A 27,200-nucleotide genomic window follows, 5' to 3' on the forward strand; every position below is an offset into this window, starting at 1 on the left:
GTGGTTCAGCAAGTGGGATGCAGACCTGGGACCGGAGCCCTGTTTGCCTAGGGCCTCCCGAGGCCAGGAGTCTATTGGTGGTGCTCCTCCCGGCGTGTAAATTGTTCACCAACAGTGGAGACAGCAGCGTCCCCCTCACGCTTTCTTGGCCAGGATTGCGGGAGTCAGAGGGGCACACAGACGCGTCTGTCTAGACCTGGATTCTGGTTTGCCCCCAAGGCCTTGGTTGCTAGTGGGGGACACGGAGGCGGGCTCTAATGTGAAACATCCCGAGTCGTATACAGGTGCTCCCCTGCACCACTCGGGCGGGCAGCCCGGGCGGGGAGACAACTCTGCACCCCCTCTGCCTTTGGACAGCGGGTGAGGACACGGCGCCAGAGACCCCAGCCGCAGCCACGATGCACGCTGTGCCCTTGGAAACACCAGGCAGCCAGCCAGCCGCCGCCCCGAGACGCCCAGACAGACAGACACCGGCGGCAGAGGCCGCCACGGATGTGCGCGGCTGCCAGCCGGGCGCCCCCTGGAGGCAGCGGGAGAGGGGCCCTGGGCGCGAGCCAGGGGCCGCAGGAGGAGCCGAGGGGCTACCAAACGGACGCAGCGGCGCCGGGAGGACGCAGGGCCGCCCTGCAGGGGCTGGAGGGACGCACGGGCGGGCAGTCGCCCGCGGAAAGCGGCGCAGGCTCGGGCGCCTCCCCGGCGGAGGCGGCCAGCTCTCGCCAGCAGCGCGGAAGGGGCGGGGGGCGCAGAGGCCCTCCCCTTGCCCCGCCTCCCGGTCAGCGCCCTTGGCCGCGGGCGCGTTGTTGGTTTCGGGTTGTCAGGCAGCGGCAGCGGCAGCGGCGCAGGGAGCCTGCGAGGGACCCGGCGGCGGTGGGGGTGCGGCTCGGCCATGCCCGCTGTCGCGGCCTGAGCCCCTCCACCCGCCGCAAGCATGAAGGACAGCAGGGACTCCAAGGACCAGCAACTCATGGTGAGACCCCCGACACCCTCCTCCTCCTCGCCTCCGACACCCAGACCCTGACTCGGCGTCACCACCTGTACCCTCACCACCACTAAGAGGACACTGAGGACAAGGGATGGGACTGTCCAGGGCAACTTTCCCCAAGTCCTGGACGGCAGAAGGAAGGCACCGTGGCCATCCCGCCGGGGCCTGAAGTCAGCCTGGCTTCAACCCCACCCTCCCTTTACACCGTCCTGCCAGGGGACCCACCCCATCCCCAAAGCTTGTGCATATGTCTCTGGGGCAACACTGCTCTCTGATCTAGAAAAGTCAGGTCTTGAATCCACCTGCCCAGAGAAGGGAAAGTGGGGGTTTCCTCGGGAACCAGAGCTGTCCCCTGGCCTCGTGGGGTTGGGAGTTTAAAGGGATTGGGAGTCACAGGTAGACAAAGAGCCCCCACATACCTGAGGAGCTGGCATGGGGTTGAGAGTGGCTGGTCACTGGCTTGCCACGCAGATACCGTCCAGTATTTCCTAAAAGTGCTGGAAGCAGCCAGCCCTCTTCCCTGAGCCCTGGGGTCTGGGGCAGATGAAAAGCAGGCGTCTGGGAGGCAGGTAGAGACTGAAGACAGACCCCTGGTTATCAACGATGCCGTGTTGACACGATGAGGGGGAGGCTCAGTGACCCCAAGGCCACCACCCCTCCCACCTCTCTCCCCATCCCTTAACTTCTGAGGCCTGGGAAGGGAGGCTTTCGTCGCCAGCAGGTGGGTGGTTATGGAACCGGAGGATAATGTCACCCCCAGACACCCCGCCTCTGCAGAGTGAGCTTGTGGCTCCAAAGAGGAGCTGGACCCCAGCCCCAAGAAAGCCCCAGGCTCTGGAATATTCTCTCTGGCGGTTTAGAATGTGTCTCTTTGAAAATGGCTGCCTTGGCCCACACGGGTGACGTGCCCCCAGGGCAGCGATGGAGTGCCTCCTGCTTCCCCCCTCCCCACAGAGGCTGAGGGGGCCGGTAGAGATGATCTGGCAGACAGCAGAGGTCCCTCGGAGGGTCTTATTAGCAATATGTACGCATTCAGCAGGCATTTCCCCTTGGTCAGAAGAAATGCACCCCCTTGTACTTTGGGGGAGACCCATGCACAGGATGAAGACCCGTCGTCTCTCCCTGGCTGTGCTCTCTCGGTGCCCTGTGCTCTCTCACTCTCACGGCGCTGTGCTCAGTGGGAATGTGGCCGCGGTTGTTGGGATGTCACGGTGAAGTTCCCTGGGCCCAGCCCCAACCTGCCCACCAGCCAGCCCCGCGCCTTTAGCTGCGGTGCGTCATTCACGGACGCACAGACGGGCTGCTCCAGTGCCGAGGCTCCAAGTTCAAAGCCTTGGGGAGCTGCAGGTGCCTAATTTGGGCATGGGACTGATGCAGGCTAGAGAAGCAGACTGCTGTCTCCCCTGGGGCTCTCCCTGAGGCCTGGGCTCCCCGGGGAAATTCGCAGACTCAGATGCAACTTGCATGCTGTGGTCCTTCTCCCCTCCATGCAGGTGGTGGCCTTGAACCCCTGAGTTTTCCTTAAGACCAAGGAGGCCTGGGATGCCTGCAGAGAGGAGAACCCAGGGGGCTCGCCCAGGGGAGTCCTGGGGTCCTTTCATCTTCCTGTCTGTCCAGCCAGCTCCCTCCATCTAATCTCAGGGGTCTGGCCTTCCCTCCTAGGTGGCGCTCCGGGTCCGGCCCATCAGCGTGGCAGAGCTGGAGGAAGGAGCCACCCTCATCGCCCATAAAGTGGATGAGCAGGTACCCGGGGCTGTGGCCAGGAGCTGCAGGGCAGGGCAGGGCAGGGCAGGGGTCTGCTGATACCTGGTGGGACAGGTACCTGCTCACCGGAGGGGAGGCGGGGGAGGAAGGGTCCGCGTGGCTTGAGGCATCATCCTTCCCCCATCCACTGAACTCTCAGTTGTTCATGGATGACATCGTCAAGCAAACCAGGGTTCTTCTTCCAAGAAGCCTTTTCAGATTGATCCAAACGCAGCTGAAAGCTTCCCTAGCCTGGATGGGCCCTGAACTCCTCAGTCCGGCCATAAAATTTTCACACACTTTTCCATGTGCCCATGACGTGACTTCCCCACCTCGACATGCCTGCTACCCACAGAGCACATATTTACGGGGTCTAGGGCTAAAGCCTACCTCTGGTTCATGTTTTGCAAAGTCCTTGGATGCCTGCTTGTTCTCCTGGTCCTCATGTTATTGTGACGAGGTGAGCGGGGCAGGCCCCATGTCGTCTGCACAGGAGGCAGTAAATATTTATCATGTACCCACGACACATGGGGGGCAGTGCTCGGAGCTGGAAACCCTGCCCTCACTCCGTTACTTTACAGTCCGGTACAGGGAGACAAAGTCAAAGAATTAACCCCAACAGGGGCTTCAAGGAAACGCGTAGTGCTGTGAGGGGGACTTGACCCAGCACAGGGGTTGGGGAGGGCTCCCGTAGGAGACGGTGCTTGAGGTGGCGAAGGGAACTTAGGTTGTGCATGAAGGGAGACATTTCAATCAGAGGGCCTTGCCTGTGCAAAGGCCCTGTGGTGGGAGGGATTGTGATGCCCTTGGGTAGCAGGAGAAGCCCGTGTGGCTCAAGCAGGAGAGAGGGCCGAGTGGTGTGAGGTGAGGCAGAGGATGTGGCAGGGGCCAGACCACACTCTCTTAGACCATGGCCCAGGATGTCTGTTTGGGGAGGCAGGGGAGGGCTCGGGAAGCCCGAGGGCCATGAGAAGTGAGCTGGAGGCAGACCGTAGGGCCTCTGGGCTCGCCTGGGGACAGGCACCCACTCCAGCCTCTTCCTTCAGCTCTGATGGGCACAGCAGGGGGTGACTGGAGGGACCCCATCCGTCTGGGGAGGCCCCACGGGAGCAGGATGAATACACCCAACAGTCAAGTAGGCTCTGCCATTTGCCGACCGTGTGTGGCCTTCGGGCGGGTTGCTTCTAGAAGCCTCAGTTGTCTCATCTGTAAGTGGGGGGCAGCAACCATGATGTCCTCTCTAGAGGGTCATTGTGGGTTCAAGTATGCTCAGTGCTTCCTGGGTGCCTGGTAGGGGCACACAGTAGGGGCTTAATAGCTGTAAGCTAACATCATCGATCAGCGACTGACAATTCCCCAGGGCTGTTGGACCGGCCGAGTGAGAGGGGCCATCCTGATGAGCCAGAAGCCTCCTTCCAGGCAGGGGCCACTCCCTGTTTGTCCAACTTGTCCCCAAGAATATCAGGTCCTCGGGGCTGGGACAATGATGGCTCTCTTTCTCTGCCGCTCCTGGCTCCTGGCCGGAGTGGAGGCTGACAGATATTAACTGTTGCTGATGGAAAGGCTCTGGTCTAGGGAACAGCCCATTGTGTGCCCACACACGGCAAACACTGGCTCCTTTCTGTCCCTGCAAGTGGAGAGGGAGGGTCCGGCCTGATCTGGCCAAACCGTGTCTCTGAGAAGGTCCTGGGCCTGGGCCATCCTAACAGGGCTGCCCCTTTGTCAGCTTACAGATGCAGGGAGGGTCGTCTGAGTGGCGTGAGCTTGGGGCTGTCCACGTAGACACTGGGTCCTGCAGGGAGAGCGCTGGGCCTCTGGCCTCGAGTTCCTTCTATCCGCACTGGGTTCAAAGGTGGCTCGCCTGGCCTGCGGTTTGGGTGTAGCCACAGCAATCGGCAGGCCGGGGACATCCTAATACCCAGCCATCCCTCCGCTGACAGAAAAGGCCCTCGCAAGTAGGAGGTGAAGCCACAGGGTCCAAGAGACAAAACGGACAGCCCTCTTCCCTTGCCTCCTACTCTGACCTGTCTCCCATCTCCAGACCTTTGTCCCTGTCCAGTGACCCCCCACAGTCTGTCTGCCAGGCCCCAGGGAGGTTTGGGGACGCAGCTCCAGCGGCTTCACTGATGGGCTAGCGGGTGGGTTTAGCGCTGTCCATTCCTCCTGAGTTCTGAAGCCTGGCGGGCCAGTGGGGTGACTTTGGGAGCGCCCCCAGGCCACCATGGCAGGGAGCAAAGATGCATGCGGGTCCAGGCAGCCTCCCAGTGTCCTGCCTCCTCAAAAGCGGATGTGTAGTTGGGATGCAGAGTCTCCCTGTACCCACTGCTTTCCGTCGCTCCCCTGCTTGTGGCTGTCATGACCTGTGTGGCCTGGCCCCACAGAAGGGCTCCCCAGCTCAGCTTCCTCTGGCCTGGGGTTCTGGGCTCTGCCTTTTCTCTGTGTCGGGTGGGCGGCCTTTCCCCTGCTGGTGCGGTCACAGGCCTGGGGGTGGGGAGCCCAGAAGTCACTATTGAGGGCCCACCTCCTGAGCCTCAGCAGGGAGGCCGTGCGGCAGGGAGGTCCTGAGTTGGGAGAGGTGGTCCGAGAACTCCGTCACCCATGGCCTTGGGCCACTGTGAGGGGTCCGAGGACAGCCTCCCTTAGAGCTAGGCATTGTCCTCCTGGAGACGCGGGAAGTTATAGCAACAAGAATCTGCAAGGGGGACCCTCCCACAGGCAAAGTGTCCTTGGGGATCAGAGGCCCGTGTGCCCGGATTCTGGGGAAGCTAGGCTGTACCCTGGCAGGTTTGTGGTCTTAAGGCCCCCTTTTTAATCCAGGACCCAAATCGTAACACCTTCTTTGAAGGATTTTGTGGGCTGATGGACGCACGGCGCTTCCCCAGCGCCTGGCACACAGTAGGGGTTTAACACGTGTTAGTCTGTGTAAGGGCTGAAATGCAGGATGGTTTCCAGCCTAGAGGTGACTCCTGGCCCACTTCCTGCGTCCCTGCCTCCGGTGCCAGACAGAGTCTCAGCCCAGGGGTCCCCAGATGGTCACCTCCCCACATATGTGTTCCTGGAAGGCTTTTTGGAGGAGCTTGGTCTCCTAGTAGCACGGGGGTGGGACTGGACCCTGACACCAGACCCCTCGGGGATGCTATGGATGAACACAGACGGAGAGCAGGTGCAGGCTGAGAGGCTGCGGGCGTGTGGGGCGGGGGGAGGGCGGAAGCTCCACCTCCTCCCTCCCACTCCCCACCCCCAACCAAGCCCACAGCCTGCTGACCCTCCTCCGAGCCTTCCAGGCTGTTTACCTACAGGATTTAAGTCACCTGACAATATGTGTAATCCCATAATTAGCCTTTATCTGCTCCAAGCCGCATGTCACCCCTGCGCTCCTAGGGTCCTGTCTGAGGGGCCATGCCCGGGGCCCTCAGGTCCTGGCGGGGGCCTCTGTCCTCATCAGAAGACAGGGAATTAAGAACCTGCCCCACCCCGCCTCAGAGCTGTTGAGATGCTTGTAGGAGATGGAGTAAGGGAGAGCCCCAGCCACACACACAGCTGCTGTGCCGGAGAAAGTCCAGGGTGACAGGTGCCAAGGGCCACTGAGTGCTGTGGGGGCAGCTGGCCTTCCACCCACTTCCCTACACACACACCTTCCAGATGCTTCTTGGCCCCGTTGCCTCAAAGAGCTGAGCCTGGTGGGGGGTGACTGGGAGGGGGTCTGAGGGCTCCCCAACCCCCCCCACCCCGCCCTGTGCCAAGCTATCTCCCCGCCCATCTTTCCACCCCCTCCCTGCCCCAGCCAACTACCAATCTACTTTCCATCTCTATGGATCCACCTTTTCTGGACATTTCGTATACATGGAATCTTGTACTCTGTGGTCCTTCGTGTCTGGCTTCTGTCGCTGAGCACTGTGTTTTCAAGGGTGGTCCCCACGGCAGCAGGCGTCGGCACCTCCTTCGTTTCTGTGGCCGAGTCCTCGTCCATGGGATAGATGCGGCACATTTTGTTGACCCCTCATCAGTTGATGGGCGTTTGGGTTGTTTCCCACCTCTTGGCGAATGGGGACAAGGCTGCCCTCATGTAAGGGTGCCCACACTTAGCGGCTGTGTGGGTGCCAGGCAGGTGTGCTAGTTCAAAAGGCAGAGACGTGGGCCCCATCTCCCCAGAGATGCTGCTTCAGCGAACCGGGGGCGTGCCTGGGAGTCCACCTCCCGCACGGCCCCTGAGGGACTCTGCGGAGGGTGTTTGCAGACCCGTGAGAGGTGCAGCCCTATCTGCGCCCTGTGGGTCATGGTTCCCTTCATCCTTGCCCTCAGGGCCCCCAGAGGCCCGTAGGCAGGTGGCGGCCTGGCCTAAGCAGCCAGCTGAGCCTTGGTGGATTTCTGAGCTCCGCAGGCTCCTTTCTGGTCTTTTCTGTCTAGCCTGAAGGGGACACCTTTCTTGGGAGCAAAGTCTCCCTTCTTGGGCCCTCACAGGATGGTACATTTACCACTAGAAATATGACCAGCAACAAATCCTCCTTCTTAAAGGAAAAGCAAACACAAATCCAGAAACAGCCTGACAGGGGTGATACCCACCTGGCCTCAGGCTTCTGTTTTGCTCTGCCTTGTTTGTGCCCCGAGAATAAAGGGGCTGCACGCCGGGATCTGGGGGCCTTCCCAGATTCTGCTTCTCTGCTGGGCCTTCCCGAAGAGGCTGGCAGTTATTGGTATGGTTTCCTCTTTCAAGGCGATGGCCCCGTTGGCCCTCCCCGACTTCCAACTAGGAGGAACTTGAGGCCCAGAGAGGTGATGCAGCTTCCTCAACGTCACACAGCAGGGTCGCCCCTAAACCCGATTTGTGGCACCCCTTCCCTTGGAGATCTTCATTGCCAGCCTTGGAGGCTTGAGAAGGAATGGTCTGGGTCAGAGGTTTTCAACTGGGGGCGATTTTGCCCTCCAGGGGACAATCTGGCAATGTCACAACCGGGAGAAGGTCATGTTACTGGCATCTAATGGCCAGTGATACTGCTAAGCAGCCTGCAGGGCACAGGACAGGTCCTGTCATCGCGATCCAGCCGAGAGTGTCAATAGTGCCGAGACTGAGGAGCTCTGGTCTGGGGTGCGCCATTTAAAGGCCAGAAAGGAGCTAGTTAAAACTGCAAAGCTGAGCACCTGGGGGGCTCAGTCGGTTAAGCATCTCACTTCGGCTCAGGACATGATTTCAGGGTTCGTGAGTTCGAGTCCCGCATTAAGTAAACTTGAGCCCCACTTCGGGTAAGCCCCACTTCTCTCTCTCTCTCTCAAAAAAAATAATAATAGTAATAAAATAAAAAATAAGACTGCAAAGCTGATCCGAGCAGCTTAATGGTTTGTAGCAGGAGGAATTTCTGTTATGCTTTGTTCGAGGTATTTCTCACCTAGGAGATGCTGGGGAGGAGCCTGGTTCTTCATGGGACGTAGTTTACAGATTAGACAACCCTCCGCCCAGCCTGAGGCCCCCTACGTCCCCATGGGTCTTGGGTTTCTGGGCTCACAGTCTGGGACAATGGAAAGGTCAAAATCTGCACTGAGTTAAGAGTACGTCTGGGAGGGAGGCAGTGGGGGCCTCTGATGAGTTAGTGGGGGAACTTCCCCCAGGCCACTTCCCCCACTCCTGGCCTGGCCTCCTGCCTCCCCCCAGCGTTGGGAGGGCCCCACGTGCACTGTATGATCAATGTCCCCGTTGATGCCTCCCAGAGGCAGGTGCCCAGCGCCAGAGGCAGGTGCCCAGCGTGCCGTATGTGTGAACATTTATGACCCGGGGATTATGAAGGGGAGTGCCCGTGCCGAGCCCGCCACTTTGGGGCTGCGGGAGGGGTTGGCTGAGGTCCCAAGTGGGTTCTAGAAACCCGCACCACCACCCCCCCCCCCCCACCCACCGCCTGCACCAGGTGAGCACAGTTGGCTGGTCTATGGTTCGCAAAGCTGCTGTAATGAAGTTCCACAGACCGGGATATTTAACCACAGAAATGGATCTTTCCACAGCCCTGGAGGCCAGAAGTCCAAGGGGTTGACTCCTTCTGAGGCCCCGAGGGAGGGATCCGTCCAGGCCTCTCTCCCCAGCTTGCAGATGGCCGTCTTGTCCCTGTGTCTCTTCATGTCGTCTGTTTCCATGTGTGTCTGTGTCCAAACCTCCCCTTTTCAGGACACCAGTCCCCCTGGATGTAGGGCCCACCCTACTCCAGAGGCACCTCATCTGAACCAATGACATCTGCAATGAGCCTATTTCCAAATAAAGCCACAATCGGAGTCTCGGGGGAGTTAGGACTTCAGCATTTGAATTTGGGGAGGACACAGTTCAACCCGTACGAGGCGGGCATTCGCTCAGCCAGGCTGCTTCTGGCCGGCCCATTCCCCGGGAGGCAGCGCTAGGTGGCCTGGTGGTTGGGACCCTGGATTCTGGGACCCAGCAGCTCTCCGTCAAACCAGCTCTGTCCTTGTCAGGTGCAGCTTTGGCACCTTACCTATCTGATTCCTCGTTATGACAAAAGGATCACGGGAGTGTCTGAGAAAATGTGTGCAAGGCACTCGGCACTGAGCCTGGAACACACGGGGGTCCTCGGAAAGGCAGCTTTATTCAGCAAACGTTCCTTGGGCGGCTGCTGGGTGCTGGCCAGGATGACATTTAGGGGGCATGTTGGAGGCTGCACAGGGGCCTCTCACAGCCGGGGACAGACAGCATGTGCTCACGGAGGGGTCCCAAATGGCTCGCCTTGTGGCCATCTCGGGCCTGTGCTCTGGAGATTCCAGGCGGTGAAGACAGGAGGGAAAATTCTTGAGCTCTCTTCCCAACCCTGCAGTTCTCACAAGAACCCCCCACTCCCAGGGCTTCTGAGCTGAGAACCACTACCCACAGCTCGCCTCTCACCCCACATAGCCTTGTTCACGCTTTTCTCTAGAATGTTCGCCTTACCTCCCATCTCTCTGCCAACTCCTACTCGTCCCTTCTCTCTTTTTTTTAAGTTTACTGATTTATTTTGAGAGAGACAGAGAGAGTGAACGGGGGAGGGGCAGAGAGAGAGAATCCCAAGCAGCCTCCGCCCTGTCAGCGCAGAGCCCAACGTGGGGCTGGAACTCACGAACCAGGAAATCATGAACTGAGCTGAAACCGAGAGCCCGACGCTTAACAGACTGAGCCACTCAGGTGCCCCGCCTGCTCGTCCTTTAAAACTCGATTCTGGCACCACCTCTTCTAGGAAGCCTTCCGGTAGTGGCAAGGCTGGATCAGTGCCCCTCCTTGTGCTCCGACTGCCTCCTGTAAAGTCAGACATGGGAAAACCACATGTCACTTTCTCTCTCTCCAGTTTACTGCCTGGTACATAGAAGCTTCCCTTGACCTGCACTCCCCGTGCTGCTCTCTGGGGCGGCAGCCACGAGGGCCCGTCCCCAGCCCCTCCCCATGGCTCAGCTCACCTGGCCGAGGGGCACAAGGGCTCCATTGTGTGCCAGAGCGGAGAGGGATAGGGGGCGATGCTCGGGAGCGTGGGGCGTGGGCCGGGGCCCCGGGCAGATGGAGACCCAGACAAAGGCCTCTTTAAGAGGGGTCACGGCAGCTGTGCTGACAATGTACTGATTCAGGAGCCTGGACATCAAAGGAACCAAATGTCCAGGGTGCCGTGAACTTGTGGTGCCCGGAGATTGTTTGAAGGTGATCGGTGGGCGATGAGCCTCGGTGCGTGCGGCCTGCTGCGGGGGAGGGGGGGGGCGCCCCTCAGGCAGCCGGCCCTGCCCGCATCAGCAGGAGGGCTGGCGCCCGAGGGGGGAGACCTCCTTCAGATTCCTGTCGCATCCCCCTAGGACCCGTGCCAGGGGACTCAGAGGCAGCTTTATCTTCATTTGGATCTGCAACTTGATCAGGGCTCATGCTGCTGGCTTTAGGGCCTCACACAGGAACTGGATCCTGGAGGAGGCTGATAGGGCATTCGGGCCGAAGCCCCGAGGGGGTGGCTGGGGACAGGTGGGCACCCCAGTAACAGCGCAGGCCCAGGCACCCCGCACTCAGCTTGCTGTGCCCACCTCGGCTTTGGCAAGCTATGAGGGGGCCAAGTCAGTGACCCCATTCCTACCCTGCACAAAGCCCCCGCCCAGCCTGTCTGGAGCTGTTCCAGCCTCCGTCCCCGCCCCCCACCCCCCACTGGCTTACCTGAAATTAGCTGGTTGGATGAGACTCCCAGGTGAGACTCCTGCAGCCCGGCCTCCTCCGGGGGACCTGCGCTATCTTCCCTGTTCTCTCTCTTCCGGGAGACTCCCAGGAGAGGGCCCTGCTGGGACCCCAAGGGTCTTAGACCAGTCTGCACGCAGTGAGCACGGGTGTGTACCTACCGCAGGGGTCCAGGCGGTGAAGCATCATACACCTAAGTGATGACAGGAGTGTGGCAGGAGTCCCTGGGCCTTCCCAGGACTGGGCCTCCTAAATCCTGGTGTTCAAAGGGGCTGCACCCAGAGGGACCCACTGTGTATCTCCCAAATCCACGGAGCTGGGCTGGGCTCCGGGGCGTGCTCCTGCTGCCTTGCCCTCAGCTCCCTCTGTCCCTCAGAGTGACCGCCCTCCCCCCTCCCCGCCCCCCCCCCCCGCCCCCCCTCCCCGCCCCCCCCGCCTTGTCTGTCCTCCAGCCCTTTTCAGGGCTGGCGGTGGCCCTGGCTCTCCTGCTGACCCAGGAAGGGAACGCAGTCACTGTACAACCTGGGATGGTCCTAGGACAGCCCGTCCTCCTCAGTGCCTTGTCCTGTGTTAGGCCTCAGTTTACCTCCTCGGTGAGCATCTCATCTCCAGAGTCTGGTTAGGTAGGGCTGATGTGCGCAATGGGGGTGCTGGGGCCTCACTGGTGGGGAGAAGCCCTCCCACTGCCACACCCCACCCGGGCACGGCCCCCGAACGAGCAGGTGGCGTGTGTCAGAGCAGGTTCACAAAGGTGCCCAGGAGCACAGACCACCAGGGCCCCACCGTTCCTTAGCTACGCGACTTTGGGCCTCGATGTCCCCATCGGGGAGCAATAATTATTAATTCATGGGAAAGGGCTCAGTGGAGATGAGCCGATGTTGCTACATACCGGGAGGAGGGGCTGGGTGTAAAGGCGCCCACGCCGTCCCTCATTTCCACCTGCCCTCCCCCTGCAAGTAAAAGTTGCCATGGGACCGTCATGCTGGCTATAACCACAGTCCGGCCCTGGAGGGCAGCTGAGACTCGTTTTCCCCTGGATGTCCCTCCCAAGCCGAGGCGCTCCCCGACACAGAGTCGCCTCGCAGGGGGCACCTCGATGGAGCGGCCGGGGCGGGGGACAGGAGGCTCCGCTCCTGGAGGAGGACTCAGGCAGGCACAGAGTCGGTGGCACCCTGGTGGCCCCCTCCATGGTGAGGGTGGGGTGGCCCATTACCTGCGTCACCCACGCTGTCCCTCCTCACATCCCCTTGAATGAAGACCCTTGAGCACCTAGTCTGTGTCTGGTGCGGTGCCCATACCCGCCACACACATTATCGCCTGGGCTCTTCGCAGTCCTGCAGGCGGGTGATATACCTGTCCCATCTGGTGGAGGAGGTGACCGAGGCCCAGGCGGGTTGAAGTGTTCACACAAGGCCATGCTGCTAACAAGACGTAGGATGGGCATCCAGACCTTGCCCTGCCTCGTCCTAAGTCCACCCCCGACTCCAGCCCTCCCACACATCTTTGAATGTCTTCTGGCATTTCTGTGAGTCTGGGAACTGTCTCTTCCCGCTCCTACCCTAGGCCAAGAGCCTCTGGCCAAGACCCAGTTTTCTCCCTCTGCACCTGTCCTCAGAGTTTGGGACTAGGCTTAGCACACCCAGGACACTTGGGCCAAGGGAGGGGCAGAGTGGAGCTGGGTGTGGAGTGGGCTTGGAGATTGCTCTGGAAAACAGGCCCCTTGATCACCCTTGGAGCAGAGGAAGAACCTGGTGAGGTCCCTTGTGTATCCCCCAGCCACCCCACCTTCCCCCCCACACAGAGCACAGATGCCCCTACCCTGCAGGGAGGGAGCCCGGAATGGCCAACCTGTACCTTCATCCTTGCCTCCAACCCTGGGTCCCTCCATCCACCCCCAGCTCAGGGTCACGGCTGCAGGCACCATTGATAAGTCACCCCAAACCCCCCTCTCTGACACAAGTGGGCAGTCCCCAAGCCTAGCCCACTTCCCTCACCCCTGTCACCCAGCAGCCAGCGGCCCTGTGCTCCACCCCTGGGTCTCCCCACTGGCGGGGGGCAGGGCGCAGAGGGGTGAGGCGGGCAGGGTCTCAGGTACCAGGCAGAGGCAGTGAAGGGGCTGCAGGCTTTGAACCCAGATCCCAGGTTTTGAGTCCAGGGTTCTCCCTCCTGCTTCTGGTAGCTGAGCTTGGACAAGTTACTCCTCTGGGCCTCGGTTTCCTCATCTGTAGAGTGGGAATAATTATGGGCCTTACCGCCTGGCCTTGGAGTGGGGGGCTGAGCAAGTCCCTGCGCCTAAAGGGTATAAAGTAGGTCCTGACCCAGAATAAATGTACAGCAAATGTACCAGTTGTTACTGGTCCTACTTCTCTGGTAGAGGGGCCTGGGGCACCCAGGTCTGGGGCCTGGCTGGCTTGGGGCACCATGACGCCATCAGCTCCTTTGACACATTGTCAGTTGTTAGGGAGGCTTCCCCTTTGGGCATCCAGAGCCCAGCGCCCAGATCAGACGCCCGAGGGGCTGAGCCTGGGGCTCAGGAGCCTGGGGCTGCGCAGCTCCAGGACCTCCAGCAGGACCCCTCCCACTGCTCAGCCCGTGTGCTGGGCCAGGAGAGCTGAGGCCAGTGTTGCCATTGGTGTGGGCCTGGGGCTCCCGGGTGACTGCCAGAGCCCCCTCGGGGACCTTTGCAGATGGTGGTTCTCATGGACCCAATGGAGGACCCCGATGATATCCTTCGAGCGCACCGTTCCCGGGAGAAGTCCTACCTGTTTGACGTGGCCTTTGACTTCACCGCCACCCAGGTGAGGGAGGGCCTGGGCCTAGGGACATGCGGGAGCCCCTCTCCAACCTTTGCCCCACCCGGGAGGGAGCCCTCAGGCGACCCGCCCGCGGACCCTCAGCCCTCCCTCCACCACTTCCTCCCTGGCCTCCATGGTACCGCGTCCCCGTGCGTGCAAATGTGTGTGCGCCTTCGTGGCTTGTGCCCAGCCTCAACGCATAGACAGACCTGAGTCAGTGCACGGACGCCACCCTCCGCAGGCACCCACACGGCACACCCCCAGGCTGGCCCCGCCCCCAGGAGCTGGAGGAAGGTGCTTGGAGCCCATCTGGCGCCGGGAGGAGAGTCTCGGGGAAGCCGACACCCTCCCAGATACCCCTCTTCTTGTCCATCTGGGGGATGCTCCCAGGAGCAGATGTAATGCGTCCTCGGGGCAGGGGGCCAGGAGCCAGCAGTGGGGGCAGGTGTCTCAGGTGTCCCGAGCTCTGTTTCAGGCTGGTGAAAGCAGAGACACCCACCCCCCACTCCCCGCCCCTACTTCTCGGGCCGAGAGCCCCAGAAACAGAACCTGCTCCTGCCCCGGGCCAGGACATGCCTGTGGCTGTGTGTGCTCTGTCCTGCTTGTACACCGGGCCCCTGACAATCTCCTCTTCCCTGCAGGAGATGGTGTATCAGGCCACCACCAAGAGCCTCATCGAAGGCGTCATCTCAGGCTACAACGCCACTGTCTTTGCTTACGGCCCCACAGGTGAGGCGAGACCCTGGGACAGGACCGTATGCCCCTTCTGACCCCCTGGCCTCAGCTGAAGCAGGAGTCAAGGATGTGGCTTGATCCAAATGCCCGCAGGGCCCTCTGGCCGCAGAGGCCCCATCCCCAGCCGAGAATGCCATCCTCCTCGCCCCCCCTACCTCCCTGGCCATTTGCGGGGTCCGGCCTTGGGGACAGACTCAGGTGTGGCAGGGAGAGCCCTGGTCCGGCTGAGCCGTGCTTCCGGCCCCCAACCAGCTTAACCACCACCTTGTTCTGCCCCAGGCTGTGGGAAAACCTACACTATGCTGGGCACGGACCGTGAGCCTGGCATCTACGTTCGGACCCTCAATGACCTCTTCCGTGCCATTGAGGAGACCAGCAATGACATGGAATATGAGGTGTCCATGTCCTACCTGGAGGTGAGCCCTCCCCCGACCCCAGCTTCAGCGAGAGGCCCGTAGGGCAGCCACACGCATACCGTTGGCCCCATTTTGCCAAAACCCCGAGGTTCAGAGAGGTTACACAACCAGGCCCACATCACACAGTAAGTGAGGGAGCAGGGAGTCAAACTCAGGATCCTAGAGCTTTAAAGCCAAGCCCTGCCCCTTTTGCCACAATCCAAAGTAGCCTTGTCCCTGAGCAAAGACCTCAGCCACTCTCCCAGACGATGCCACACCTCAGCACCTCGCCATCATCAAGGGCCCCTGCCTTAAAGCGGTATCTGCCCTGCCAGGCCACCTCCAGGAACCCTGTGTGCGTGGGTACAGGTAAGACCCGAGTACCTGGACAGGCTTGAGCCCACTGGCCTGGGTTACCCGGCCACAGCCCCTCCCATGCCCACCCCGCGGGAGTGCGACTGCCAGGCACCGATGGGACAGCAGCGGTGGGAGCGTGCAGAGGCCAGAAGAGCCAGTGGGCTGCACTCCACCTGGCTCCCTCCAGGAGCTGATAATCTCCTGGGTGACAGCTCAGGAAGGGCAGTGATTGCTCCCAGCCACTGCTCCAGGGGCATGGTGTTGACTCAGCCAGCAAGATGCACTTGGGGGGGAAGGGAGGTTGCAGGGAGAAGTAGCATAAGGGTTGCCTAGCAACAGGCAGGGCTGGCCATCGGTCAGGTCCCCATCTTCTGCCCGGTGCCCAGCCCACCTGCACAGGGGATCCCACTTGTTTCTGAGGGTTTCTCTATCCGAGGTTCTGGCAGCCGGATGTTTCCCTGTGGACGCTGAAGTTGCCTTATCCTCACCCCATAGAAAGGAAGGGGTCTTTCTCCTTTTTTTAAAAAAAAAATATTTATTTTGAGAGAGAGAGAGTGAGCATAAGCAGGGGAGGGGCAGAGAGGGAGAGAGAGAGAGAGAGAGAGAGAGAGAGAGAGAGAGAATCCCAAGCAGGCTCCCCACTCAGCACAGAGCCTGACGTGGGGCTCCAACTCAGAGCCAGGAGATCATGATCTGAGCCGAAATCAGGAGTCAGATGCTCAACTGACTGAGCCACCCAGGCGCCCCAGGGGTCTGTCTCCTTAACCAGTTTCCCTGAAAGGAGCCTGGGGCTCCCAGGCTGGGGCTAAGAATGTGTGAGCTCCTGTCCCCTTCTTGCTCAGGAGGGATGGGGAACCTGGTCCTTGCCTGGACCGCCTGCCATTAGTCTCCATTAACACCCCCCCCCACATCAGATCTACAATGAGATGATCCGGGACCTGCTGAACCCCGCCCTGGGGTACCTAGAGCTGAGGGAGGACTCCAAAGGGGTGATCCAGGTGGCTGGAATCACTGAGGTCTCCACCATCAATGCCAAAGAGGCGAGTCTCGTGCAACCCTTGGGGCAGTGGAGAGGGACATTCACCCGTGTGGGCAGGAGGGGACGGGGGACTGCAGCCAGGGAGCCACTGGGGGCTCAGCTGGGGCCGGGGTCAGGACAGACGCAGAGAATCCTGTATGACTGCGCAAGCAGGGGGCGCTTGCCCCTGACTTCATGCCCTTCCTGGCTGCGCTGCCCCTGGGGACTAACCAGATAAGCAGCCTCCCAGCCCGCCCACCCGCCCTGGGCCCCTTCGCATCCCCACCCCGGGCCCCTTTGCAACCTCTAAGAGGAAGGACGTCCTTCCCGGATCCCCAGGAGTGGCGTCCTTCCCACCTCTCCACGCAGATCATGCAGCTGCTGATGAAGGGGAACCGGCAGAGGACCCAGGAGCCCACGGCGGCCAACCAGACGTCCTCCCGCTCCCACGCCGTGCTCCAAGTGGCCGTGCGCCAGCGCAGCCGGGTCAAAAACGTCCTGCAGGAGGTGCGGCAGGGCCGCCTGTTCATGGTTGACCTGGCTGGCTCTGAGCGTGCCTCCCAGGTGAGGTCAGCTCCCCCAGGACTGGGGAGAATGTGTGGGGGGGCCTGGGGGGAGGGCAGGGATGCTGAGCTCCTGGCTTCCCAGGAGATGAGGTTGGGGAAGCCATCTAGGGAGGGTAGGCGTGAGGGCTCCCCCTCGGTAAGGGACTGAGGAATGTCACAGAGGTGCACGAGGGGAAGGGGTGGGGGTGGGGTGTCCTGGCTATTTGTGGGAAAGATCCTGGGACGAGGAGGGTTTCCCTGGACAAGGCGACCAGCTGCCCAGGAGGAGGGGCGCTGGGAATGAGCGAGTCCACATAAGGAGCTGGGGCAGGGGAGACACACATCCCCGGACTCAGGGGGCCCTGCCGACCACGCTGGGGAGAGAGGAGGGTCCATTACCCTTTCTCAGAACACCTATCCTCACCCTGCCAGCCTGGCACTGCGGCCTCGGCCCAGCAGCACCCAGTACCCAGTAGGTAGGCCAGGCCCCCCTCCTTCAGGCAAACCGGGAGGTTTCACGGTCACCCAAGTGATGAGGCCAGGTGATGTCACTGCTAGCAGATGCAAGGGACAGGATATCGGGCCGGGGAGAATTCAGAGGGTTTCATGTTTGAACTTGTGGAATTGGGTTGAAACGGGGGGGGGGGGGGGGGGGGCGGTCCAAGAAACACACCCCTCTCTGCCAGGAAGGCCTGAGGGCTTCCTGGAGGGACCCAGGGGAGGGGAGCAGCCAGGGAGAGGAGGTGCGCCAGCTTTGGGGGGCCGGGCAGCTTTGAGCAGGGCTTCTTCAGCATTGACAGTGTCCCTGCAGGCCCAGGGACAGGAGGGGGACCCCCCCCACACACACACACCTCCCCCTACCCCCACCCCCACCCCACCCCCGAAGCCCGGGGCGCCCTCTAGAGCCACGTGCCTGTGGTCTTGCCAGCTCTCAGCCTCCCTCCACGTCTTCCTTGGTGACATGGGGCCAGTCTTTGGCGGGGGGGGGGGGGGGGGGGGGGGGGGGGGGGGGCGGGACAAAGAGCCAGGCTCTCGGCCCTCCCCTGAAGCCTCCAGTCTGTCACTCTCCCCTGAGGCCTTCCTGTTCTCTCACCTTCTTGAACCCTGAAGAGACCAGGCCCTGGGGCACCTCCACATTCCAGGCCCCTGGTGGGGGTGGGGGGGAGGGGCTTGTGGCCCAAGACCACCCAGGGCACAGGTGAAGCCCCTCCCCCTGCCCCACAAGGGCCCCGGTTCTGCCCACTTGCTCACCCCCCCCCCCCCAGACACAGAACCGTGGGCAGCGCATGAAGGAGGGGGCCCACATCAACCGCTCGCTGCTGGCCCTGGGCAACTGCATCAACGCGCTGAGCGACAAGAGCAGCAACAAATACATCAACTACCGCGACAGCAAGCTCACGCGGCTCCTGAAGGTACCAGCTGCGGCCCCGCCTGGGCACTGGGCCCCCAGAGCAGGGCTGCCCGATTCAGCAACTAAAAATACAAGACGCCCAGCGACATTGGAATTTCAGACAAACGACGAAATTTGTGTGAGTAGAAGTACATCCCATGCAGCGTTTGGGATATACTTGTACTAAGAAAAAAAAAAAAATCGTTCATCGTTTATCTGAAATTCAGATTTAACCAGGTGTCGTGTATTTTCCCTGGTGACCCTAACCAAAGAGTGGGCAACGGGGAGGGAAAGGCCATGCACTGGACACCCCCCTTCCCCCGCACCGGGCTGCAGGCCTGAGGGAGCCAAGAGCTGCCTGGGTTGGGGGGTTCAGGTGTCTGCTATTTGGGGGCCCGCCCCTGGCTGGGCCATGTTCGGTGCTTCATTCCACTGGCTTCTTTCTTCCTGAAGCAACCTCGTCATTGGGGAAATACTATTTCCATTTGCAGATGAGGAAACTGAGGCACAGAGGGGTTAAGTAACCTTCCGAAGGGCCCAGGATAATACAGGCTGGAAGGAAGATCCAGCCAGAGTCTGTGGCCTAATATCGCAACTGGGGCGTTAGCCAAGCCCCGTGTCAGCCCGCCCCCATTACTGTGCCCACAGGCCACCGGGAGGTGGGGATGGTGACACAATTGAGCCTCAGCTTTCTCCCCACTCCCCCCGCCCCTCCCCAGGGCTGTTCACACGGAGCAAGGGAGGGGGTGGCCACAGGCCACATTCAGCCTTCATACAGGGGTCCCCATCCCCCGTCTCACACTCCAGCTGAAACAGCAGTGCCATCAGCAGTCAGAAATGGGGGGCCGGGGGGCCCCTTGAAAGGCCAGAGGTGATGGGAAGGGGGGGGCACTTCTCGCTGCCTTTCCTCATGAGGGGAGGGAAAGGGAAAGCCGGGAGGCCCTGACCTGGATCAGATACTTGAAATCTGCAAATGGGAATGTGGAGAAGAATGTAGAAGTGGGGAGGAGAGAGAGCAGGGGGGCGGGAAACATCTGGACCCAGGGGAGACCATGTGAGGCCCAACACCAGCACCTGTGGGTGAGTGCGAGCATCTGTGCGTGTGCGTGTGACAGAGTGAAGGAGAGCACACCTTGTGGAGGGCATCGTGGACAGCCCGGCAGGAGCAGGGTCCCAGGGAGGTGGTCCCCGGCTGACAGCAGCCCGCCCTCCCTGCCATCCAGGATTCCCTGGGCGGGAACAGCCGCACCGTGATGATCGCCCACATCAGTCCCGCGAGCAGCGCCTTTGAGGAGTCCCGGAACACCCTGACCTACGCTGGCCGGGCCAAGAACATCAAGACCAGGGTGAGGGCCCTGCCTGGAGGGATTCCTGCCACCCCACCCCATTCTCTGGCACCAGCCACCGTGGCACTGGCCTCCTTCCCTAGTCCAATGTCACCCCACGCCCTTCCCCACACCCTCAACACCTGCGTGCCTGCCGGGAAGCGCACCGCTCCCGAGGGCCCCCGTCTCCTTGTTCAAGGTCATGTGCCCCCTGCCCCTATCCCCTTCCATCTCCATTTTCGTCTTCAGATGCCCGTTCAGACGTTTACATTTTCAAAGCCCGTAACCTAACAGGCCAGCAGAGGCAGCCGATCTGAGCGCTTTCACACGTCACCTCATTTGTTGCTCAAGTGAGGCCAGATTTACTATGCTCCCATCTCGTGGTTTAGGGAAATGAGGCTGAAGGAAGTTAAGTGACTCCCCAGCTGGGCACTGGGACTAGAAGTGGCCTTGCCTGGTTTCGGAGTCACCCTCAGGCAAATGCATTAGAATCCCCACCACCTGCTATAGGAAGTGTCTTTTTTTAACATGTATAAAGTTTACTTATTTTTGAGAGAGCGCGAGTGGGGGGAGGGGCAGAGAGCGAGGGAAAGAGAACTCGAGACTCTGAGCTGTCAGCGCAGAGCCTGATTCAGGGCTCGAACTCATGAACCACGAGATCATGACTTGAGCCAAAATCAAGAGTCGGACGCTCAACCGACTGAGCCCCCCCCCCCCCAGGCGTCCTGGAAGTCTCTCTCTACCCGCGTGGGTGGAAGGGTGGGAATGTTCGCCGCCTGATAGCTAGAACTTAGCGAACGCTCCCCCGACCCCTCACTTTGTCAGCTACTGTCCAGGGGTTTTTGGTTTTATTCCAATCCTCAAGGAACTTAATGGGAGGAGGAGGCATGTCCTTGAAAAAGCTCACTGATAATTCATAATATTACTAAGACAACAGTACCTGCTGAGGCCACTAGGGAACAGGGAGGTGGGGGTGAGCTGGCAGAACTCGGTGGGGCACTTTGGGGACTGAGAGTGGGACTCTGAAGGATGAGGAGGACAGTCCAGAAGGGCCAGCAGCTGTAAGAGGAGAGGTGTCAAGGGCAGGAAGGAAACTGTGTCTGTGGTAGTGGTGGGGACAGTAGGACGGTTCCTCAACCAGAGCAGAACATTCATGGAACAGTGCTTTAAAAAAAAAAAAAATCGAGATAGCGGAGGGCCCCAGTGAAGGAACCAGAGCATTTCTCCGGAGCGGTAGGGAGCCAATGAAGGTTGATGAGCAGAAGCAGCATTTTAGGAGCACGGGTCTGGCAGAGGCAGGGGGTGGGATAGGTTGGGGGGCTGGGAAAGAAGAGAAAGGAAGGCCCTGCAGGCAGGCCCCAGTGTCTGGGGTGACTGTACCCGCCCTGCCGTGTTCCGTGCTCTCCACAGGTGAAACAGAATCTGCTCAACGTCTCCTACCACATCGCCCAGTACACCAGCATCATCGCGGACCTGCGGGGCGAGATCCAGAGGCTCAAGTGCAAGATCGATGAGCAGGGTGGGCGGGGCCAGGCCCGGGGCCGGCCGGAGCGGGGTGACATCCGCCACATCCAAGGTGTGTGCTGGGAGCTCAGCTCAGGCAGCCCTCCCAGCCTGTCTCAAATTCCTCGGGGAGGGAAGGGGAGGGGGGTGCTGGGTTCAAATCCAGACTCGGGCGTTTTCTGGCTGGGCGCCTTGGGCTACTCGCTCAACTGCTCTGAGCCTTCCGTCCTGCAACTGTCAGGTGGAATCCTCATCTCCGTTTCAGAGACTTGACAGTAATTAAGACTGGGTGGGATCACACAAGTGACAGATGTGTGAGCATTTAGCTGCGGGGAGCACCACCGTGGGGCTACAGCGTAGGGCTGTGAGGCCGCGCCCAGCATCACTGGACCGAGTACCGTCCTCTGGTAGATTTGTGGGTTGGCTCTGATGGCTGTCCAACAGATGGCAGTAAAGTGTCTAAGGGGCACCTCTTTATAGTTGACATGAAGGTTCTGGAAGGACGAGCGGAAGCCCGGTTCACACAGAGGAGCTGAGAGTCACCTTTGGGTCACAGCCTGAAGCCTCGATGTGGGGGTGGGGTGAGGGAGGAGGCAGCAATCTAGGAGGTCTTTTGGGAGGAGGTGGTGGGACAGGAAATGGTTTGGGAAGAAAGGGATGAAGGGGCAGGGGCGACCCAGGCCCAGACTTCCCCACCTGACCCTCCCCCCTCCACTCACTTCCTCTGCACCACCCCCATCCCATCCTCTGGGCAGCCGAGGTCCAACTTCACAGTGAGCAGGGCGAGCAGGCCGAGATGGGACAGCTGCGGGAGCAGCTCATCAGCGCCTTCCAGGAGCAGATGGACGTTCGGAGGCAGCTGCTGGAGCTGGAGAACCACGCCATGGAGGTCCAGATCGACACCTCCCGCCACCTGCTCACCATTGCCGGGTGAGCACCGCCTGCCCGGGCGCCGTCCAGGTCCCAGCCGGGGCCTGGGACAGAGGGGGCTGCGGCTGCGGGCTGTCCCCCCACCCCCTCCCGTGGTCTGACTCCCCCGTTTCCCGGGGTGGCGGCCGCGGCAGCTGGGAGCACGAGAAGTCACGCAGGGCGCTCAAATGGCGGGAGGAGCAGCGGAAGGAATCCTACACCAAGGACGACAGCGAGAAGGACTCAGACACGGGCGATGACCAGCCAGACACCCTGGAGCCCCTGGAAGTGGCCTCGGCCCGGGAGAGCATTGCTGCCCTGGTGGGCGAGCAGAAGAAGCTGCGGAAGCAGAAGGTGTCTGGGGCTGGTGGCGGGGCAGGGAGAGTCCAGAAGGGGCTGGGGGCGGGGGGGTGGTGGGAGAAGAGGGAGACGGGGGAGCTAGGACCTTTGCCCCTCTGTGACCTCGCTGAATTCCTTCTTTGTGCCTCACTTACTCCTCTGTAAAATGGGAGTAGTCACGCTGCGGTCTTAGTGGGGTTGTTGGAAAGATGAAGTCAATGCCTTTCGCATACCCAAGACTCAAGAAGTGGTCGTCCCATTTTAATTAGGGTTTTCCGGATAACAGATCTTTTCCTTCTGTTCTGGCGCACACCCTAACCAGGGGCTTCACGGTGCCACGAGCCCCGAGGGCATCGGACGGGCCGGGGTTGGGGCAGATATCCATGGGGCTGGCCCCAGGCGCAGGCCGCGGTCAGGGTGGCAAGGAGGTGGGCGCGGAGGGGCCATTTAGGACCAGCCCCTGGTCGCCAGGCCCAAGACGCGGCTTCGAGGGTTGGCCTCAGAATGGAGCTTCGGCCCAGGGGGGAGCTCGGGGGTTTGGAGGGACGCCGACTGGCTCAGCGTGGGGGCAGCGGCGGCTCGCGGGCCCGGCCGCCTGGCGCCGACCCGCCCCCCGTCCCCCCCCCCCCCTTCCCCGGCCGCCCCTAGCTGGCGCTGGAGCAGCGCTGCCGCGAGCTGCGGGCGCGGGGCCGGCGCCTGGAGGAGACGCTGCCGCGGCGCATCGGCTCCGAGGAGCAGCGCGAGGTGCTCAGCCTGCTGTGCCGCGTGCACGAGCTGGAGGTGGAGAACACGGAGATGCAGTCGCACGCGCTGCTCCGGGACGGCGCGCTCCGCCACCGCCGCGAGGCCGTGCGCCGCCTGGAGCAGCACCGCAGCCTCTGCGACGAGATCATCCAAGGCCAGCGGCAGATCATCGACGGTAGGCCCCGCGCGCCCAAGCCACCCAGGTCCCACGCCCCAGACGCGCGGAGGGCCCGAGGGCACGCACTGAGCCCCGCTCCTCCCCCGGGCAGACTACAACCTGGCTGTCCCGCAACGCCTGGAGGACCTATATGAAATGTACCTGCGGGAGCTGGAGGAGGGCAGCCTGGAGCGGGCCACCATCATGGACCGGGTGGCCTCTAGGGCCCTGCAGGTGGGCGCGTGGGCAGGCCTGCGCATGCGCGCGAGCACAGGTGCTGGCGGAGGGGCTCGTGCCCAAGGCAGTGCCCACAGGTAGCTGGGGTGCCAATGGGACCAGGCTGGCGGGGACCCCAGGGAGTTCACTCCCCTTCCTTCTTACCCCAACCCCATCCTTGCCCAGCCTGAGTCAGGTCCCCGTCCCGGGGCATTCTTCTCTAGCACTTGTCCCTACCCAGGGTGTGAGGGTCAGGGCTGGCTATCTGAGGTATCACGAGTGGCCCCAGACGCCCTCCCAAGAGACCAGGCCATCAGGCAGTGCCCCCGGAAGTGACCAGAAGACCACCGTTTATCCCTTGTGAGCCAGAACACGAACCCACTGCTCTCCCCAAACTCTTGGGCACCTTGTGTGCCCTTGTCACCCTGTGCTGTCACCTGGTCCAGGACCAAGTCTTCCGACTGCCCTCCCCCGCCTCCACCTTCCCTCCCCAGGACAGCTCCTTGCCCAGAATTGCCCCAGCAGGAACCGCGCTGACTCCGGAGTCTGACCCGGAGAGTGTGAAGACGCTGAGCTCTGAGGTCCAGCGCCTGCAGAACAGCATCCTCCCGCCCCTCAGCACGGAGAGGTGAGGCCAGAGACCACGTCCAGACCGTCCTGCCGGCCTGAGCCACCACCTGCTGAGCCGTAGCCCGGGGATGCCAACCCAGACTAGAGCTAATTGGGGGAGAAGGAGCAGGAACGAAAGGGAGGGGGAGGCACACGTCTGGAGCCCGAACTCCTGGGTTCTCTCTCCCCTCGGGGTGGGGGTGGGACCTCAATGGGACCAGCCTGGCCAAGAGCCACTCGTCCGCCTCTGCCAACCTCAGTGAAGCCAACCGCGTGTTCAAAGCCAGTCCCCGGGCCTGGCACGTGAAGAGCTCCTCTGTGCCCACCCCACCCCCCATCCAGATCGGCGGCCTGGTGACCCAGGAGGTGAGCACTGAGCACCACTGGCCCTGGGATCCTCTGCTGGGGGGAGGGAGCACAGGGTACACCGCCCGTGGTTGGGATGGAGCCTTTCCAAAATGGCCATCACTGCCCCCCCGCCCCCCACCGAGGCCGCACTGTCTCTGCTGAGTGGGGCGTCTTAATGCCTTTCTCTTCTCAATCACTTCACCTGCAGGTGCCCCCTGAGGATGGCCCGGCCAGCCTGAGCAGCCGGATCAACTCTTCCCCCGACAGCAGTGAGAACCTATCAGAGATCCCCTTGTCCTACAAAGGTGTGCCCCCTGCCAGCCTGAGCCTGGCACCATTGAAACTTTGGTGCTACCCATTCTGTAAAGAGAGGCACCAATGCCCAGAGAGGATTATCCACCGGCTCAAGGACACACAGAGAGCTGACAGCACAATCAGAAGTTAGAACGGGGAGTACATGGCACTTAGGATCATGTCCCCCCCCCCCCCGCCCCCTCCCCCGATAATAACTATAATAGCAAATATAGATGGAATCCCTACCCTCTGACTGCAGGCTAAGCCCATCTTCTCAGTTAATCCTCACAACGACCCTGTGGGGTTAATGTCACCATCCCCACTTTACAGATGAAAGTAAGGCTTGGAAACTTGCCCCCCGGTTTCTTAAACAGCAAGCAAGTGGGAGAGCTGGCCTTCCGGCTCTACTCATTTCCTGTCTCGGCAGAGGAGGGGCGTGGGAGGTGAGGGAGGGGGAGGAATATGTGATCCTGACCCCAGGTTGGGTGCTCCTTTCCCGCTGCAGAGAAGAAGGAGATCCTGACGGGCACCAAGTGCATCTCAGTGAAGGCGGCCAGGCGGCGCTCGCGGGCTTTGGGCGCCGAGGGGCGCCACCTGCTGGCACCTGCGATGGAGTGCAGCAGCCTGTCTCTGCCCTCGCTGAGTGAGGCCGATTCGCAGCCCCCCGGCCCTCTGGCCTGCAAGCGGCCACCCAGCCCCACGCTGCAGCACGCTGCCAGTGAGGACAACCTGTCTAGCAGCACAGGCGAGGCCCCATCCCAGGCAGTCGGGCCTGTCGGCGATGGCCCCGGGCCCTGGATGCGTGGCCAGAAGAAAAGCCCGGGCAAGAGACGGGAGGAGTCCCTGGAGGCCAAGAAGAGGAAACGGAGGTCCCGGTCCTTTGAGGTCACGGGGCAAGGGGTGAGGCAAAAGACAGGGCATGGGGTGTCTGCGCCCCTTCATTGTAGATGAGAGCCTGGACTCCTCCAGAGGCCCCAGGGCACCTCCAGCCCTGCGCCACCCTCCATGCTTCTGTCCCCCGGGCTGGCATGGGGGCATATACCATACGGCTCCGACTCACCCCACTGTTCTCCAACCACCGCAGCTCTCCCGCCCCAAGACACACCTCCTGGGGCCCCGTCCCACAGAGAGCATCTCGGACCACAGGGTGCCCGTGTGTGGACACCCAGCACCTGGTATCCGGCATCTGGGAAAGGTCACGCTGCCTTTGGCCAAGGTCAAACTCCCTCCAAGCCAGAGCACGGGTCAGTACCAGAGAGGGACGGAATGGGGCAGGGGAGCCCTTGGCCAGCCCAGGAAGGAGGCGTGTTGATTTCCCTGTACCTATGGCTGTCCACGGTTGGAAACCGGGCTCTCACAGAACGTCTGTGGGACTGGCCTCTTGGGCTTGTGCCCCTGAGGAGTTCAAGGCCGCTGGATGACCAGAGAGGGGGTGGGAGGAATTCCTAACCCCCTGCTCCCAGCCCTTTCTCTGTTGCAGGCCCTGGGGACTCCTCACCCCTCGCTGTTCCCTCCAACCCAGCTGGTATTTCCCGACGGGCTGCCCGTGGGCCCCGCCTGCCTCATGGCACAAGCACCCATGGCAAAGACGGACGCTTCCGGCATACCTGAGGGGACTGGAACCTGCCCTCCTGCCCCCAAGGCTGGATGGGGTGTAGCAGAAAATAGGAGGTGGAGGCTGGGCGGATGGGGGTGACCTGCGAACAGGAGCTCAGGATCTCAGAAGGCTGGGGCTCCTGAGGCCCAGGAATCATGAGGGTGCCCGCCCAACACCTCCATGCTTTCGTTGCCACTGGGGAAGGGAGGTGAGCCCAGGAAGCATGGCCAGGATGACAAGACTTCCTGGCCTCCCTGCCTGAATAGAACCCCGTTGCCAAAACCCTGTAGAGACGTGCGGCCACTCTCGGCCTTGGACGTGGAAGGGTGGTGAGGTGAAGGGAGCTGTTAGTGGGACAGGGCCCCTGGGCCCGAGTCCGGGGCAAGGCCATCCTGGATGGTTGGGGAGGTCACTTCAGTCACCTCACATACTATGGTTGGGGCAGAGGAGGATATCTGGTTTTGTTACTTGGCAGTATAATAATAAAATCCCATTTGGGTCTTGATGGTTATTTTGGAATCTAGACCTTGTCTGGAATGTCGGGTGCTCGTGACTGATAAAGAGGCAATCTGACTCCCTTCCTCCCTCCCTCCCCAACACCCCATCTCCACCTGGCCGGTTCCACTGCATCAACCTACACATACCTGGGAGAAAGGAGTTTTTCTCTAGACCCTCCCTGGGAAGGGTGGGGCTAGCAAGGTCCATTCATGCCCCCTCCCACCAGCCTTCACACCTGCTCAGGGTGGGTCCCATGAAAGATCAGAGTCTTTTGGTGGACAGGATCATACAAAGCCTAATTAGCCAAATTGAGGGGAGGGGGGCACCCTCTGAAGTCAGGGCTCAGAAATTGCCCAGCTAAGCCTCTTGAAAAAAAGTCCAGCAAGGGGTCCTGGAGGCCCCCAGATTTCCCAGGCTGGCCCATTTGGTTGCCCTTACCTGCCCTGTTCCGTGTGGGGGTGGGGACCTTCGAGAAAACCTAATGAAAGGTGGGGGAAACCCCGCGCCTCTGGGACCATCCTTGGGCTGTTTTTA

At 61.3% G+C, this 27,200-nt stretch overlaps 1 protein-coding gene across 3 annotated transcripts; it reads left to right on the forward strand.

Annotated features, from left to right (window-relative positions):
* The first annotated feature begins 805 nt into the window (after positions 1–805).
* KIF19 (kinesin family member 19) lies at positions 806–26,679 on the forward strand. Of its 3 annotated transcripts, none has more exons than XM_045490783.1 (20): positions 806–967; positions 2,645–2,725; positions 13,580–13,690; positions 14,329–14,416; positions 14,702–14,838; positions 16,089–16,214; positions 16,562–16,756; positions 18,003–18,149; positions 19,351–19,473; positions 20,863–21,028; positions 21,711–21,885; positions 22,020–22,218; positions 22,852–23,122; positions 23,217–23,338; positions 23,815–23,948; positions 24,190–24,295; positions 24,486–24,582; positions 25,077–25,471; positions 25,656–25,815; positions 26,052–26,679. In XM_045490783.1, exons 1-20 carry the CDS (start codon positions 929–931, stop codon positions 26,180–26,182), a joined length of 3,003 nt encoding a protein of 1,000 aa, XP_045346739.1. In that variant the 5' UTR covers positions 806–928; the 3' UTR covers positions 26,183–26,679. The 3 variants fall into 3 exon arrangements, with proteins under 3 accessions (XP_045346739.1, XP_045346740.1, XP_045346741.1); XM_045490784.1 differs by having other exon boundaries at positions 24,486–24,546; XM_045490785.1 differs by lacking the exon at positions 16,089–16,214.
* The last annotated feature ends 521 nt before the right edge of the window (positions 26,680–27,200 follow it).

Source organism: Leopardus geoffroyi, chromosome E1 (genome assembly GCF_018350155.1).
Source record: "Leopardus geoffroyi isolate Oge1 chromosome E1, O.geoffroyi_Oge1_pat1.0, whole genome shotgun sequence".
Classification (NCBI taxonomy): Eukaryota; Metazoa; Chordata; class Mammalia; order Carnivora; family Felidae; genus Leopardus; species Leopardus geoffroyi.